This window comes from Anoplopoma fimbria, chromosome 24, assembly GCF_027596085.1.
Source record: "Anoplopoma fimbria isolate UVic2021 breed Golden Eagle Sablefish chromosome 24, Afim_UVic_2022, whole genome shotgun sequence".
Classification (NCBI taxonomy): domain Eukaryota; kingdom Metazoa; phylum Chordata; class Actinopteri; order Perciformes; family Anoplopomatidae; genus Anoplopoma; species Anoplopoma fimbria.
This window is the reverse complement of record NC_072472.1, coordinates 15,538,877-15,556,780: the sequence shown is the minus strand read 5'-3', so window position 1 is coordinate 15,556,780 and position 17,904 is coordinate 15,538,877. Positions and strand designations below refer to the sequence as shown.

The window sequence follows — 17,904 nt, the reverse complement described above, 5'->3', positions numbered from 1 at the left end:
AAATACTAATTCAACTCTGATGCCACATAGAGTTCATGTTGCATCAGACTACTTTATATTGAAGTAAGTTTTTGTGGCCCCTCATTTACAAGCACAATGTCACAGTATGTCATCAAAGACATGGCAGATTTTGAGACGAGATTGTGTATGATCATGCTTGAGTCAGTGAGTGCCACAAGAATAAAATGTGTAAAGTTAGTTTTTTCACACCACCACTGACCCTTCACCATTCTAGGGTCACTAAGTGCAAATGCACATGAAAGACATAGTTTGAGTTTCCCTCTATGTCTTTTAATCTGAGGAACAAAGCGACAACGGATATAGTGTAGAGAGGGGAACCAGCTATTCGTGGCTCTCACAGGAGAGGACACTGACGCTAGGACTCCATATATGGGCATTCCTACTACAAAGAAGCACGCACACACACACAGTCTAGTCACTTTCTGTCTTAAACACTTGTTTTTCATATTCTTATTTGCTTTGTCGTACTAGCTTGCGCACTGAATCTTATCAGAAACGTAAATATTGATGTATGTATATATACATTGTTACGTCTGTATTTCCATTCATGTTGGAAAGCTCCACCTTCCCGTTGCGTCACTTTGTTTGTATACACCGCCCCTCCCGGCGGGTCAAAACCACACACGTTCAACAGAGCGGGATATTTCATCAGCGACCACGGTATCAGACTTCACTCTCACCGCTGTCACCCAGAAGACATTAAAGGTAAAGCCCGTCATCATATTTCATTCATACAATTAATTTTAATATGTATCCGAGTCGTCTCGTGAGGACATTGGATCCGACTGTCTCGTTTATAGTCGTCTGATGCAATCCCTCCGCGTGTGTTAGCACTTGTATTGGCGCACTGATGTTTACAAAGGACATACCATGCCTCACATTTAACACACAGTTACAGTTTATTCACAGTAGTTGACGTTTTTCTGAGGCGGCATACTTTGTCATTTTAGCGGGGAAGTAGCTGCTGTGGTCGGATGCGAGCACGGGAAACCACACTAAAGCAGAAACAGACATTTTAAGAAGTGACCTTTGTGGGGACACAGGTAAAACATTTAAAAAGAAAAACAACCCAGAAATGAAACACACTGCTCGACACGTTTCCGTGAGATCCTTCGGGGTTCTCGTCCATTGTTGTGGTGGTCTTAGTGGTGGTCTTAGCTCACCCACCAGTACAGCGTGAGACCGAGGCGGGGATGAGCGCTACGCCGCGTTCAAAGACTCCCCAAAAGCGCCGAAATTCTAGAAATCCAATGAATTGTCGTCAAACAAAACGGACTCTGTTTCAAGATATAACTCTGAATACTGGTACAACATTGACCAATCACCGTGAATGGTCTTACCATCCGCGTCTGCAATAATCCTGTGACAGGCGAACTCAACAAACAGCAGTTCTGTGTGTATATTTGGACATTTACGACTTTCCCGTAATCTACAAAGGAAACATGGGCACCACGCGAGAGCCACGTAGCTAGCTGGTGCCTCGTTCCCTGACAGACTGACCATCACACAGATGGACAGCTGAACATCGCACAGTACATTTGACACCGCCCGTAGGTAAGGTTTGTTTAAGTGCACATTAATTTAGTTTCTATAGTTGCCCTGATGCCAAACATTGCGATTGTCGTCAAAGTGAGTCATCCTTCCGGGTAAAGTTGACTATAGCACAGTGTCTGTGTCCAGGGTGTTAACCATGCTTGGGTTGCATCAGCCGATTTAAAGGCACCCACTTATTAAAAATGTAGTGTTATTATCGTGGTAGTAAACATAAGAGAAGAGAGTCGGGATGTGTAATGTGATCCCAACCTGTTTAGCGGTGGTCAGGTGGATAAATGGGAGTGGAGACGTTGTCGGGTTAACCAGGGAGCCACATGTTACTTTCTTATAATCTAGGCTTAATTTACACTTCAGCAGGTCCAGCTCAATGCAGCAAAGGACAAACCCCTTCAACGCTAAAAAAAAGAAAGAAGAGAAGCCTGATATGGTCAGGTTTTGTCATTGCCTCTCACAGCCTGTCCCTTGCTGTTGCTGTAGATTGCTATTGACAAATTATTATTGTTTATTTATGTATTATTGACAGGTAACAGCCCCTAATTTATCAGGGCATCTTCATTTTTTTAACAAGTTTAAACATGTCAGATTGTTTTTATTGGTGCACCCTCAGGAATGTGTTAGAACATCGTTTCCAGTTGACAACATCTTAGATACACATGGAAACAATAATGCAGTCCAAAACACAAACATTTGCTCTTGAAGGGTGTAGCTTCAAGAGGTATTTGACTAGTGGTGGGTCTATTTCCCAATGTTTGAGATGTAGGAGGTTATACTGTTATACTGAAGTTATTGCATCCTTTGCATTTTTGACTTGACAGATTTTGCAAAGTGCATGTAAATTGAGTTTGTTTTAAGTTTTTTTTAATTATGAATAGATTTATATGAGATGCTGGGAAATGTGGCAGCCAGTTTCTAACTAGTCGGAGCACAATTAAATGCTGGGAGGGACAAATTACACGGAGCAGCGCTGTCAAGTTATTCCGCATACCTTGTATGCTCTGGACCTTGGCCTTGTTCTTTCTGATCTGTGTAATTTAGTAGACATATCTTGGCATTCGTAGATGTCCAGCCGACAGGTTATCCTTTCTTATAATGTGAAGATTACTTATGTTCTTGTGGCTGTTCATGTTAATGGTTTTGACATTGGTCGGCATGGGAAAGTGAACAGATCCTTAATTGTATCACATTCCATCTCACCGCACAGAGCAGTTTTTGGCAGGAGTGCTTTTTCAGCCAGGTGACTTTAAGGGTCGTTCAGTTCAGTCTCAGTGGTCGGTCTCTCCACACATACTTTAGTTTACACGCACACATGAACAAAAACACATACAGCATTAAGGGAACCTAAAATGTATCTCATACAAACACGCTTCTGGCTCAAAATAAATATTGTTCATGACTTCAAACGCCTGGAAAACCATTGTTTGTGGGTGCGTGAGATGCCTGAGAATGGGTCTCTGCCAGTAATGATACAGCGTACCTTCCAGGGTTGCCTAAGTTCACATTCACCTCTTTCAGTGGATGTCAGCCCCACAGGGTACTGAACATGTTGTTCCCTTTGTTCAGCTTCTGGCCCTACAAATTAAGGCACAGTTGTGTTATCAGCAGGAATATTATTATAAATAGGGATAGACTGGAACAGGATTTTCCGTAGATCTAAACTTTACACTGTAATTCTGTGCACACTTTGAGATGAAACGATATATAATTATTATTGTAATAAAATTGTTATACAGTAGCCTAATTCTTTGGCAAATAAAGGGTTGCGTAACGGTGCTCATGTGCAAGAAATGCCAAATGGATTAAATGTTGCAACACATTTGTTAGAATTTGAAGTAATATACACGTTGGCACATGCAAGTCTCAGCAAAGCCATACTTCTAGAGGGTGAGGCTAGTTTATCTTATCTGCAAATACTATACTTTTACAACTACTACAACTACCTTTGACATGACTATACATTAACAATTTGGCAAAGATGGATCATGACAATAATTAACCTGCTCCAGTTGGCTCATCAAGTAACTCCTCTGCTCATGCAGGGGAAATATATTCAGAGCAGGATCCCAGAAATACCTGTGATTATTCTAATTTGGAGTAATTTACACAAAAAAACCATACATCTCTTATTTTCATACATGAATGGTGCGCGGCGGAGGAGCTCCGAAGTCAACGCTGTACTTGAGTCTGACGCTATTAATGCAGTGATACCCGATAACTTGGTCGGAGTGCTGAGAAGGGGGACGATGGTATCAGGCCTATCAGTCACTTCAGCGGTCAGGCAGTAAAGGGAAGAAGTGAAACGCCAATACAACAAGAAAGACCAGCCCAATCGGTGTTACAGAGCGAGTGTGGTTGTCCACATGGATCAGAGGTTAGGCTGAATCAATTTATTAAATGTGTGAATCTAAGATTGGGGGGGGTGGGGGGACTCAAGCCTTTCACAGTCTATTTTTGTTGTGCTGTCAAGTTTTTTCATACCACATGTCCAGTTAAAAACCAGAGTTAAAGTGCTGCTTCAGGCAGAACGTGCCTTTCCACATACAAAATGAAGCACTTGTCAGCGGTTAATGCTTTTACTTCTATAGTGTTTTTACAAACGTTGGGGAGTTCCAGTAATTATAAGCCTAAGAGTTCAGTTTCTACAAAGTTTCGGGTCACACGGTATGTTGGACAGTTTTAAAAAGGAGGCAGAAAAAAAGTTTTTGCTTCATGTAATGTTCTAATTTTGGCCCTGTTCTTTTTCATAGCACACAGGATAAAAGCTCTCACAATGTTTCAGTACAATGGCAATATTCTATTAATACCATAAAAACAACAAAACCTATTTATCAAAGCTCCTCTAGTCCTACCATATCAAAAGAGAATTTCCTGCCTAGTACAGTTAAGTGTTGAAAAAAAGACAAATACTATGAAACAATGATATAAAAACAACGCAGAGAGCAGCCAACAATAAACATCCAGCCCTCTGAAGACTGATGGGAAACTGGTACACGGTGGACATTCCAGTAGCATTTTCCACTCACACCAGGAGCTGAGATCTGAGAGCGTCGATGTTGTGTCAGTAAACATTTATTACTTAACTACTGTGCCCAGCTGGCTGTGATCTCCTCAGGGGTTCAAAACCTACACCGTCCACACCTTTACCAAGCAGGACAAAAAAGCTAAACAAACTATGCAAACTGTGAAGATATAAAATCACTCGAACATAAAATTGGGACAAACTAAAGTAAAAAAAACTCTAGAATCTCATTTGTTGGGAAATGTCTTCTTATTTTGCTTTCACGGTAAGATTTTCTTCCATATTTGCGGGCACCTTTAGGTTAAAAAAATGCAGACTTGCTTGCTACATGACCTCCCTTAAGGGTGGTCTCATTAAAGCGATGCTGGAGCCCCCTCTGCACTAGTAGATGCCTCTTTCACATCAGCTAGTTTCTAATCTTTTCCTTGTGGTTTTCACGAGGGTGCCCGTTTGTGTAAGGGGGCAGATTTACTGTATGCCAGGTCGCACTGCGTTGTGTCTCATGAATGTGCTGTCTGTGAGCTGTGATGCGTAACAACCCACATGAAAAGAATGGTGTGTTACCTGCAGCCATTTTCCGTTCATTGGATTATGTTACGTTGCAGTTTCCCACAGGAAAATGACTGGATCTATAAAGAACTTTGTGCTCTTGTTCTAGAAAGTAGAATGTTAACCCGTACATTTAGTTTATGAAGAACTATACTTAAGTGCCATTTTGAAGTACTTGTACTTTACTTGAGTGTTTTTGATTTTGTCTTAATACTTCCACTGCTCTACATCTCAGAGGGAAATGCTGTACTTTCACTAGGTTCTAGGATTCTAAATATAAAACATAAATCAACTAATTAACTGTAATGTGTTATTAAGTAGAATATAGCCTGATTATTAAGTGTATATAAACACATTTGGAACCATGGGCCACGTTTCGCACCGATCTAGAAACGGAAATGCAGCTGGAGAGGCTAACTAGCCGACCCGTTGTAAAAATATATGCGATTCATTCTGAAACCATGGCGGGACAAAATAGACTTTGGCGGGCTGCCACAGTCTTATGTAATAAATAGGAAACACTGTTGTATCCTTGTTAAATACTTCTGTAACAAACTAAAAGACCCTTTATGTTGGAGGACTATGACCAAGGACTCAGGCCAGTAGTGCTCCGGTTACAACTGGCTTCTGGGATAATGGTCCTGTTACTTGACTTAGCATTGCTGCCACAGTCTGTAAGAGGATTATCTGCAGAAGAAACAAACCTGCTAACCTCATTATAGCTTGTTGCTGCTCCTCATTCTATTACAATACAAAACACATGGCTTTGTTTTGAATGACATCTCTGACAAACATCAACAACATAGCTCTGGTTGTATAACCAGATGAGCGATGTTATTTCTGCTATATAAAGTAGCATTGTCAATTAATTATATATATCTAATTATCTAATTATACATCGTAAAATGGAAACTTTCCTTTAGTCACAAGGTTCTTTTACCCCTGCTTTTCATTCTAGGCAGCTCAATGTTTTATCTCAAGAGTAGAAAATGAAACTCCTCTTTTAAAAGGTTAATTAAAACTGAACACATGGTAGTGCAGAAATTAAAATATTTCATATATTAGGATACAGAGATAGATATTTAGATAAATATGTGTTTGTCTTGCATGTTTTTTATAGTCTATGCAATTAGATTGTTTACTTCCTACTTTCTCCATCAACATATCTCTTTATCTCTCCCTCTCGATTGATCAATAGAGTCAAAAAATGTATAAAGTCAACTTTATTCTGTAACATGCAAAATGACACCTCCCTCGAAAAAAGCATGATGAGTTTGAGTGTATGTAGTATTTTAATTTGTGTTTGATCGAAGTGAATCACTCAGCAGGAGCGGCTGCGTGAAGGAGTTGCTTCGCCTAATCTTGGTGGAGCATTTCATCAAGGTAGAGTGAACCCACAGGTGTAACCTGTTTAAGCACCAGGATTTTATCCACAGTTTGGATTAGAAAAAATGTTATGCAACGACATTTACAGATACAAAATTTCCATTTAACCTCCACAAATCCAAATTTACGTCACTAGTTGTATGTGACTTTAACCGTAGTATTAACCATAATAGGCAATGTAAGATAGTTGAATATCGTAGAGCCCCAATGACTGATAACTTTTAACCGCCTCCAAAGAAAAACAGAAAACATTGTATCTGTGCTTGTCAGATGGGCTGTGTCCTTGGCCTGTTATGAACTGTTTGTGCGTGTGTTTGGTGTGTTTTTGTGTAATCGTTATCATTCACCCTCTACTGAACTTGACAAGGTCTTACTACTGACGTAAAATGTGCTGCTGTTGTCCTTGAGGATGATTTTCTAAGTTTCTTTTTTTTTTTTTTTTTTTTTTTTTAATCATTGATAAAGCATGGGAGACTGATCAATATAACGATTAAGATTAAGGAACAGTAACTACTATCACTCCCAAGTGCATTTTTACACACAATGTGACTCAAGAGGAAACTCCTCTCCACAGCCCTGTATGCGTCAGACAATAATACACACACTACGTCCTGATCACATCTTATTGTTTAGCTCTTCTACTTTGGGTGTGGGTAGAATAATTATCCTGGCAGCGGCGTTGGTTACTCATGTGATTTTGGCCCAATTAGTAATGGATAACCTGTTAAAGAAGCAGTTGGAATGGGCTGAATATTGCTCTGAAACACCAACTTTTCTTGTTTTTTAAATGGGTTAAGGGTCAGTTTTTATAGATGCGGTGCATTTTAATCCGTACCTTCTCCAAGTGCAGCTGGTTCACCTTATCGAGCTGCTGGTTCACGCTGTCCTCCTCTCCCTTGTTGATATTAGCTTGCAGAACTCAATCATATCATTGCTTCACAGCCTCTGGCTTTCCCAGGCTTCTCCCTGTCAGCGTCCATCTGTTGAAAAAACACAACACAAGCAGTAAAGTGCTCTTTCTCATAGTAAGGGAGTGGCAAGGAATCGGACCAGGTGTTCGTGTGTTTTTATAGGGGTGCGTACTATGGCAGGTTTATTTGTTTGAGGCAAAATCAAGTAGCATAGCATTAGGTTTTCTTTTGTCCCACTGAGATCTTTCTACGCTCTACCGCGTCTCATGATGTGTTGGTATGAGTTCCTGGAAGTCGCGTGACTGGTATCTCGTCGAGTGGAATGTGTGTTTTTATTACCTCACCAAACCTGTCGACTGACTATCTCCTTTTTGCGGAAGAGAAGAAAAGTTTCCAACATCGCTGGTGCTACCTGGGTTCACTTGCACCTAAACTAACTCAGGCATAGTGTGTGATATCACACCACACAAATGAACTTGATAATAATAATGGATTTTATTTATGTAGCACACTTTAAAATACAATGAAATCTCAAGGTGCTTAACAGGGTAAAACAAGCAATCACAATAATCAAATATGATAGTAAAACGCTAAAATCAGAGATAAAATAGAGTAATAAAAAAATAAATAATAATAATTCATATAATCATAATGAAATCGAGGAATATATATTAAAACTGAACAATTACCCACGAAAACGTAATCTAAAACAACACAAAACCAAGACCAAAAAGTTGTTACAGCCCAGGTTGGTTGAGCATTTGTGTTTTGTTTGTTTTTCCTTCTTTTCTGACCCCACTATTGTTTCCCTGCAGTTTGAACACTTTTCCTGGAAAGAAATTATAATCCTGCTGCACAACACACAAAGAACTGTGTTAAATGTGAGCTTTGGCACCTACTGAATAGTTCCCTGTTTTGAGCTCTTGTTTTCTTGTGTTTTCTCTCAGGTCCTAATCTGCTGCTGCAAAATACTGTAACCACAGACCTGCCACCTCTTGTTCTGTGTGCTCGAGTGACTGTTGCCCAAGTCTTCCCGCCTACGCTTAAGGACCAATCATCAACAAGTACTTGGTCTACCTACCCATCTGCCCAAAGTACTTCTACTCTCAGATCAGTCACACGTGCTCAGTTTGAGCTGTGTCGATTGCGCACACACACACACACACACACACATACACTAGAAGGATTTAAAACACAGCCTGGTTCAGCGCCCACACACAGTCACAGCAAATATGGCTGCCAAGCTGACCAACTTTGGCAAAATCCTGCTGCGCCGCCGGCCATTGGACCTCTCTTGTGAGGAGACCCGCTTCGCCCGCTGCCTGTCCACGCTGGACCTCATTGCCTTGGGAGTGGGCTCCACACTCGGCGCCGGTGTGTATGTCCTCGCTGGCGAGGTCGCCCGAGAAAAGGCAGGTCCGGCTATCGTCCTCTGCTTCCTCATCGCTGCTCTGTCCTCCATGTTGGCCGGCCTGTGCTACGCCGAATTTGGCGCCCGTGTCCCCAAAACGGGCTCTGCATACCTTTACAGCTATGTGACTGTTGGAGAAATCTGGGCCTTCATCACTGGGTGGAACCTCATCCTCTCCTATGTGATAGGTGAGCTTTTTATTTAGTTTCAGTTGAATAGTTGCAGAACGTTTTGCGTTGTTTTCATTTTCAGTCTCAACATTGTTGACTTAAATAAATGTCTGTCTTCTCTTCAAAGGTACGGCCAGTGTTGCCAGGGCGTGGAGCTCAACGTTTGACAGTTTGGTCGAACAAAAGATCTCTGACTTCTTTAAAGCCTCCATGACAATGAAGGTGCCAGGGAAAGTGCTGGCGGAGTACCCCGACCTGTTCGCCCTCATCCTGGTCCTGCTGCTCTCTGGTGAGTTAGCCCTGCTCATCATCAGTCGTTATTCTCAATATTCTCCCCACCTGAGGGTTACAGGATAAATAAGAGAGATTGTTAGAAGATTAATATGATGGGAAGGAACAAATTAAGAATTACATTTCTTATTAGAAGTTGTCAGCATTGTACTAAAACATTGCATAACAGCCAGAGCAGTTGTCACACTGATTCTGCAGCGTGGGCACGCCAGTAGCCATGTTAGAGGAAAAAATAATTGGTTGATTGGTGTCTCTGGCTAATGGTTTGTTGGACATGATGAAGTACGAACACATCCACCCACATAGCAGGACATGTTGTTCTTGGTGCTGAAATATGAACTTTCTCTACTCTCTGTTACATCCCTCTCCTCTCTTCCTGTCCTCAGGACTTCTCGCCTTTGGCGTGAACGAATCGGCGCTGGTGAACAAGATCTTCACGGGCATCAATCTGGTGGTTCTGGGCTTCGTAATCATCTCTGGCTTTGTCAAGGGGGACTCAGCCAACTGGAACCTGACGGAGGAGGACTACCACAGCTTCATAAACGCCACCAACAGCAGCAGGGTTGCGAAGTAAGTATTTGACAGCTGCCAGCAAATCAACGCATAGTTTTTTCTGTTTCGCCCCGTGTTTGATGGCTAAGTGTCTCTCGTCACTCAGAGTCGGGGAGGAGTTTGGCATTGGTGGCTTCGCTCCGTTTGGCCTGAATGGAGTCCTGTCTGGTGCCGCCACCTGCTTCTACGCCTTTGTGGGCTTCGACTGCATCGCCACAACAAGCAAGTGTTTTTTAATATTTCCATCATAAGCAATGTGAAGACAGGGTTCACAAAAATAGATATATAAGCAGTAAACAGACATCAAAACACTTACTTAAGTATCTCTAGCAGCTTCCAATGCTTTCTTGTTTTGTATGCACCAACTCTGTGTCATGGGAAGTTAGTATCGTACAGACATGAAGTAGAACAGCTTCTGATAATGGGTTTACATTCAATATTACATAAGAACGTCTGGGATTTTTTCCACTTCACCTATGAACAGTGTTGGGCTGACACAGAACCCGTCGCCTGTATTAAAAAGGTTGTGTTATGTAACTTTTTCACCTACTGTGGTAGACCTTAAAGTGTTGTGAAGACTGCAACGCATTAACGCGCTTAACAAGCACCAAGAAAACATGATTGGTTGTCTGTTTGCTTTGTTTAATGTGAAGACTGCAACTAATCCTCTTTTTGTCTTGTTGTCTTCAGGCGAAGAAGCAAAGAACCCCATGCGTTCCATTCCCATTGGCATCGTCGCCTCTCTGCTGATCTGTTTTTTCGCCTACTTTGGTGTGTCTGCCGCTTTAACCCTGATGATGCCGTACTACCAGCTGAACACCCAGAGTCCTCTGCCCGAGGCCTTCAGCTACGTCGGCTGGGCTCCAGCCAGATACATCGTGGCCGTGGGCTCTCTCTGCGCTCTGTCCACCAGGTAAGGACGGAAACTGTATTCTTGCTTTCACAGTGTTTAAAGCCTTTAAATATCTATGTTCAATACTAACTATGATCTTCTCCCAGTCTCCTAGGCTCTATGTTCCCCATGCCCCGTGTTATCTATGCCATGGCGGAGGATGGGCTGCTGTTCCGTATTCTGTCCAGGATTAACGCTCGCACAAAGACTCCTCTCCTGGCTACCATTGCATCTGGCATTGTTGCAGGTAAACCAACTGCCTCTATTTGTGTGTTTTTCTTTTTCTGTGTTTTGTTTGCGTTTCATACTGGTCAAACTTGCTTATTGCCTCTGGCCAGCAGTCTGTCTGAGCTGTGTCTATTCTGTTCTGTGGAGAGCTGTCGAGTGAGTTGTACATATTTTGCCAGGGTCAATATATATGTAACAGTGTAAGTGTTCTAAGTGTTTTTACCTCTCCTTACAGCTCTGATGGCCTTCCTGTTCGACCTGGCAGCTCTGGTTGACCTCATGTCCATTGGAACTCTGTTGGCGTATTCTTTAGTGGCCATCTGTGTCCTCATCCTCAGGTAAGCACATTTTTTATCCGCTGCAAGCACAAGCACACTCTCAAAGTTGTAATCATGTGTTAAATATTATCTAGCCTCTAGTAGTAATGAAGCCAGTTAAAAAAAATATTTGTATCACAATCTGTGTACAGATAAAGTAATCTCATATTATCATTGGAATAAACTGAGCGAACAGTGTGTTTTGCTTTAGAATAACCATACATTTTATGAAAGCCCCTGTTTGTATGCAGCCAATATAGTTGTGTGGGTGAATTTTCTTCTTCTTTCCTCTTTGTTAACTTACCCTGACACATTTCCGTCCCCCCACAGGTACCAGCCAGGAACCCTGAGCTCGTCCAGCCAGACGGAGAAGCTGGTGGAGCTGGTGGAGGGGGAGAAGGTGGCTGTAAGTGGAGGGGACAGTGGTGACGAGTACGGCATGGAGACGGAGGAGAGGCCGCTCCGCGAGGCCTTCACCGCCAAGCTGCTCTTCTGCCCAAGTGGAAAGACGCCAACGCAGACCTCTGGGAACATCGTCTACGCCACCACTGCTACTATCTGTAAGTGTGTCTGAGTATTTAGGAATCTAAAGATTCTTGTGGGCTGATTGTTTTTTTTTTTTCTCACAGTGGATAAGACAAACTTGAATTTCGTCACTGACATAAGTATCTTTTTGTCTCTTTCTTGTCTCCCTGAAGCACTCTTTATCACGGTACTGTGCATTATCCTGGCCAACTGTCTCAAAGAGCTGCTGGCCGGGCATGCAGCTGTTGTGGTGCCCTGTGTCATCTTGACCCTGCTTTGTTGCGTCTGTTTCGTCATCATCTGCAGGCAGCCTCAGAGCAAAGAGGCTCTCACCTTCAAGGTAACGCCGATCAAACCCTTAAAACGGACCCTTTGTGTAACAAAAAGTGATTTCTCCATTTTGACATTGGAACACTGTTTGTGATGAGTGGCTACGATGCTCACTTCTCATTTACCTTGTCAGACAGACTTTTGCTTCCGGATTCTCTCACTGAGTGCAACTTCAAGCTGAACCAGCTACATTTTAAAATAGCTATGCTGACCTTCCCCCCCATCCCCCCATCCCCATCTTCCATTTCTCCAGGTCCCTCTGCTTCCCTGGTTGCCCCTGTTCAGCGTTTTCGTCAACATCTACCTCATGATGCAGTTGGACCGGGGAACATGGTGCCGCTTCGCTGTCTGGATGCTAATCGGTACATTTGAACACTACTAATCCTATTCTTCTTTCTAGTGCTACAGATTCACGCGGCTGTTTTGTAACTTCCCGTCGTTTCTCTTCTTCATTCTAGGTTTCGCAATCTACTTCTTCTACGGTATCAAGAACAGCAGTGAAGCTGCCAAAAGGTCATCCCCACGTAAATACGAGCCCGCGCTGCAGACCAAGAGTCCGATTTACACCGGCGCTCCTGACGACAGTGACATGGAAGCCGGCAGCAGCCCCTGATACACACTGACCTAAACCTGGGGAGTGTTGCCAGAGCATCTACACTATTTTTTTTGGCAGTCTGGTTGAACTAGCAGCCAAAATGCTGCAATGTAGGCAGCCTGGAACACAGCCCTGGGTTTAAAAGGGAGGAGAGGCTACACACATCTTACCTCTGATTTGGAGGCTGATTAACTTGATGGCTAGACACTGTGACAGAGCCACTCTCTGGCCGGTGTGTCTGTTTCAATCTGTCTGTTTGTACTTAGCCTTAGCCCTCTGGGAGATATTTACCTGCCTCTAACACATGCTATGAATGGACCTAACTAACAAAGAATACCGTTGGTCTCCTCATCCAAGTTCTGTTTTCCGTTATCTTGAAGAATGTTAGACTTCATCAGTTTTCATCTTTGCTTCCTCTCTGCTATTGGTGGCTGCGTGTGTGGAGCCAGTGAGCCACTAAGGGTGGATAACAACCACTATGTGCATCACTAAAAAGTATGACTTGAGCCAGTGACATTACGTGACAGGGCCTTCAGTAGTTGACGTGTTTAGTTAGTTGGTCCTTGTTTATTGCACCAGCCTGCTTGTTTGTGAGTATACAGGGTAACGTTGAGGCTGTTGGTTTACAATGTCGGTCAAGGCCTCGGTGCAGTTAGGTCAGTAGCACATGGACCACGTCGATGTCATCTGCACTGTGCGGTTCAGTATCTGAGGCTGAAGTTACATTACTCCGCTCCCAGAGAACAGCCCAGTTTACACAGCACCAACACAACACAAATGGTATGAAATCAATCGGTTATTGTGAATTATTTAATTTTGTTTAGAAACGGTATTATCATTTTGTGGCCTTTGTTCCAACCTAAACCAAATAACTAAAATGTTTTTAAAAGGCTTTTAACAGAAATAAACTACTTGTCAGTAAAAAAAAAATGCAAAGCAGGAGTCAAAGGATTGCCCATATTTGGTTGGACATGGGTTTTCTCCCAAACATGGGCATGTAAATATCTATGAATTTTAAATAATCCAGTTTGGTAATTTGATTATTCCCAATTTAATTTACACACTTGTCTATTTCATATTATTATTTGCATAGCTGTATTGATATTTTTGCAGATCTGAGGTGGTTAATGAGATTTGCACTCAACAAGCACATTCATGACATTAAGTTATCTCCTGACCAGCATTTAAAATTTCAGTTAATATAATCTGTCCACCTCTGACTGATCTGGGAGCTGGAGGTCTGTTTCTGAACAAGGAGTCTGTCTTTTATCATCTTAATCACATTTGTGTTGTTACTTCCTTGTGAAAAGACTCACAAAAGGTTTTTGTTTAGTTTCAATTGAAACTTGTTCTTGGCAGCTTTGTCTGTTAAGTTCACTTTTGCTTTAACTTTTTATTTTAGTCAACTGTATTTTGTTTTAACTCCATTATTTACTTCTACTGATAGAACTGTTAATATTCAGATCTTTTTAGCATTGTCTGTTCAGGTCAGCTTTTTTAATGTCATATCAGTCACAATCAGTTGAATCTGCTTTTTAGATGTTAATGTATTTTAATTACATGTACAGTTTTTAGTATACTTGTCTTTTTGATCTCTTATTGTTTTTACTTTTGTTGCAAATGTCTGGCTTAAATGATTTAATCCTTTCTGACCAAATTAACTTGTTTTGGGAAAAACAAAGAATGACCACTAAAAGTTGGTCTCTAAATTGTGATATATGAAAGAAAATGTTTTTACCCCAACCCTCTAGAGTCGATATAACTTATTGTTTATAGTATGTAAAGTGCTTTACTGTAGAATGTACAGTATTTGTTTAGAAATGTATCTTTAGTTGTATAATGCTGCAAATTATACAAACACTTTCTTTAACATTTGAATATAATTTGGTAAGAGGCGTTTTTTGTAAATAACATTGAAAGGCGTTTCATTTGACACCTAATGCTACTGAAATCCAAATTGAGCCCTTTTTTTTTTTTTTTTTTAGATAAAATGGTCCCGCTGGATGCAATATTGAAGCATTTCTGTAAATGCTCAAAGATATCCCTAAAGTTCATAGTTATATCCAATATCTAAATTCCTCCTCCTTTAAAAAATGTCGCCCATAAAGTATGTGGAGAAGCGAGGGACAATAAAGGTAGATTTGGGTTCAGCCAGTGTTTCTAGCTGATGTGAATCAATAAACTGGTGCCTAAAGAACCATCTTTCTGCCTGAGAAAAACACTTGGGTTGGTAAAACAAAAAGTCCAGCTGCATTGTGGACAATTCATATACTGGAATTATAAACTCTGCCTGCCAGCGATGTCATTAAAAGGTTATGTGGCTGTGGCGTGTGTCACACAGCTCTTCATACTCAGCCCTTGTGCCTTTTCAAAAATCAATTCTATCATCTCTCATTAACAGCATTTTTTGTCTTTGTTTCATATTCTGTACATATCGCTGTCATGTAAAAAAAAAAAAAAAAAAAAAAAAGCTGTATTTTCAGTGTTTTTTTTTTTTTTAAATAAAACAATAATTCATGCTAACAGAGTCTGTGTTATATCTACCTCTTCATAAAGAAAGCTGTTGATTTTCCCTCAGACGGAGCTGCAGGCCAGATGCACTTTTCACTCTTCATCTACGTGCTACCATTTGTTCAGTCAGTAATAGTGGTTTTAGGAATAGGCCACAATTTTAACACCTAAAAATACAAAACTTTTCTCAGTTGTTCAAGGCCAATTTCTTAAACCCTCGGTTCTCAAAGCACAGAGGGCAATAACAATAGTTTATACTGAACAACACTTAATATATAAATTGTCCGTCAATAACTTCATCGAGTGCACCTTTGCCTACAAATTGACACTCCCCTGTATCTCTGCCTAAGTCAAGAGAAACAAACTGTCCATGTGACCAAAGACATTCCTCATTAAGATTTCAAACCCTAACCAAATAAAGTAAATTATCCTTTACAGAATAATCTCATGTCATATGAACAACAGTTTCAACAGTCTACGTTCACGTTTCTCAATGGCAATGTTCACCTTTCTTATTCACAGTAAGTAAGTATGTAACAGTTAACAAAATTGACAGTTATTTAATTACTGAAAAAAGTCCCTATACAAAATAAAATCATATAAATAAGGAACCATTTAGAAATGAAAATCCACATATTACTGTGTTATCTTGTCACGCACATTTGTATGTGTTACTTGCAGTAACAGTTAAATACACACACACTTTGGTTTGGAGCACCAATTCTCTGTCTCTCCCTCTGCCTCCGGCAAAATGGCCATAAAGTCTACTTTTACATTCCTTCTCTCCTGTGCGAGAGGCCTGTTGTCCCTCTCAAATATCCGCTCGGTGTATATTCAAAAACTGTGGTACCTTTGAAAAACTCACCCGCTCTCTGGGGTGTAAATGTAACTGAGAAACAATAGCTAAATACATGGAAAGCATTGGAAACGCAGTGTAATCCACTTTGGTCTGCATGGAAAATTCAAAACATCACTTGGTCAATGGATAAGAAATTTATATCATGTGTGAAAATGAACTATGGATTTAAGGATTGCACACAGTATGTTGGGAATTAGGATTTTCAGTCAACAATTGTTCTGAGGCAACTGAGGAAAACAGTTAATTCTTCATTTATTTCAATACAATCTGCATTTGGAAAAAAAAAAGTTTTTAGGTTTTTTTAGTATGAATAGGTCACATTCATAAATAGGGAAAAGCTATTTCATGGTAATGAAATAGCTTTTCCCTCTGGCCTCCTCCCTCCACAACACTAAGTCTGCCCCCTAGTGGCTGTACACAGCATTACATCTATCTGTTAACATTGAGGCTATGGCCCATTACTGCCTGTTGGTTACACCACAGTCAGTTTTGTGATAGAAAGAGCAGAGCACCTTCACTTTTTGCACAAGGCAAATCTTTATTAATTTCTCAAGGCATTTATTATTGATGACACTTGTGCTATAATAGTCCCAAAGTCACAACAACAGTGAAGACTCAACTTTGTCAGGGTTTGGTTTCAAATAAATTATTTACAGGTTGCGTAATGTGATACCAATGGGTTTGCTGCCACCTTACAGTTTGAATTGTGATATTTACAGGATAAACACAGTTTTATCTATGAACAGGAACTTGACGGTGTGTGCTAATTATGCTGTTCTCCTTAAAAAGCCACTCGAAAGAGACACTACCGCACATCATGATTTCTTAACCTGTTAGAATTAGTGAATATTGACGCCACCAATCTGATTTAAAGTCTGAGCAATTGAAGTGGCGTTTAAATAACCCGAATTTGTTCACTTTCAGGGTTATTTGAGTTTTTTCATTAATTCTGCTGTGTCTGATGAGATTCCAGGAACTAAATGAAATGTCTATTTACATTATATAAAAATTTAAAATATATTTTCTTTCTTTGGAAAATTTCAGTTTAAAAGGAGGCATGCAATGATTAAATATGGATATGACGGAATCTATAAATGAATTGAGGCATAAGTATGAGAAGAAATTTATGATATGAAGGTGCCATTTAATGTTTAATGTTAATGTTAAATAATAAAACAAACTCATGAAATCAGTTTCCAAAAGTATGGAGGCCCAAAGTGTTCAATATAACAAGTAATTATGAAAAAGAATTACATTAATCAATTGTGTGCAATTTATATATCAATTTTATAAATTATTGTTTTATAAAAATAAGACTGGCGACCTGTCCATGGTGAACCCTGCCTACGCCCATTGAAAGCTGAGATCGGCTCCAGCACCCCTGCGACCCTTAACTGGATAAGCAGGTTACGGAAAATGAATGAATGAATGAATGAATGTTTTATAGGAGCTACCTTCCATATTATAATAGACAGACATTTTCAAAAGTATATTTTTTATTTAATAACTTTTTTTTCAAACGTTTTATCTTGCGTAGCATTTTATATCATAATGTCATATTTTCATGACAGTGATGTCACTGGCTCTCACCTTTCAGCCAATCACAAGTTCCCCTCGCTTTCATAAGCTAGCTCAACAACTGCTATCAAATTTAGCCGGTTAGCTCCTCCAACAACAATGTCAAATATTTTCTGAATGAACAAACTAGAGGCTTCTGCTGTAAATAAGCAGAGTTCACAGACATCGTGACTAAAATCTACTCTGCAGTTTAACAAGCCTGCACATG

At 40.6% G+C, this 17,904-nt stretch overlaps 1 protein-coding gene across 2 annotated transcripts; it reads left to right on the top strand.

Annotated features, from left to right (window-relative positions):
• Positions 1–643: 643 nt before the first annotated feature.
• slc7a3a (solute carrier family 7 member 3a) lies at positions 644–15,193 on the top strand. Of its 2 annotated transcripts, none has more exons than XM_054625331.1 (12): positions 644–726; positions 8,385–9,036; positions 9,146–9,307; positions 9,696–9,879; positions 9,968–10,083; positions 10,552–10,774; positions 10,861–11,000; positions 11,217–11,319; positions 11,629–11,858; positions 11,997–12,163; positions 12,407–12,515; positions 12,612–15,193. In XM_054625331.1, exons 2-12 carry the CDS (start codon positions 8,670–8,672, stop codon positions 12,764–12,766), a joined length of 1,956 nt encoding a protein of 651 aa, XP_054481306.1. In that variant the 5' UTR covers positions 644–726; positions 8,385–8,669; the 3' UTR covers positions 12,767–15,193. The 2 variants fall into 2 exon arrangements, with proteins under 2 accessions (XP_054481306.1, XP_054481308.1); XM_054625333.1 differs by lacking the exon at positions 644–726 and adding an exon at positions 1,475–1,575.
• The last annotated feature ends 2,711 nt before the right edge of the window (positions 15,194–17,904 follow it).

Bases quoted from the DNA above. Each gene is read 5' to 3' on its own strand.
- slc7a3a (XM_054625331.1), top strand. From the start codon at position 8,670: ATGGCTGCCAAGCTGACCAACTTTGGCAAAATCCTGCTGCGCCGCCGG. The intron at 9,037-9,145 runs GTGAGCTTTTTA...TTCTCTTCAAAG, and splicing joins CATCCTCTCCTATGTGATAG to GTACGGCCAGTGTTGCCAGG. The intron at 12,164-12,406 runs GTAACGCCGATC...CCATTTCTCCAG, and splicing joins AAGAGGCTCTCACCTTCAAG to GTCCCTCTGCTTCCCTGGTT.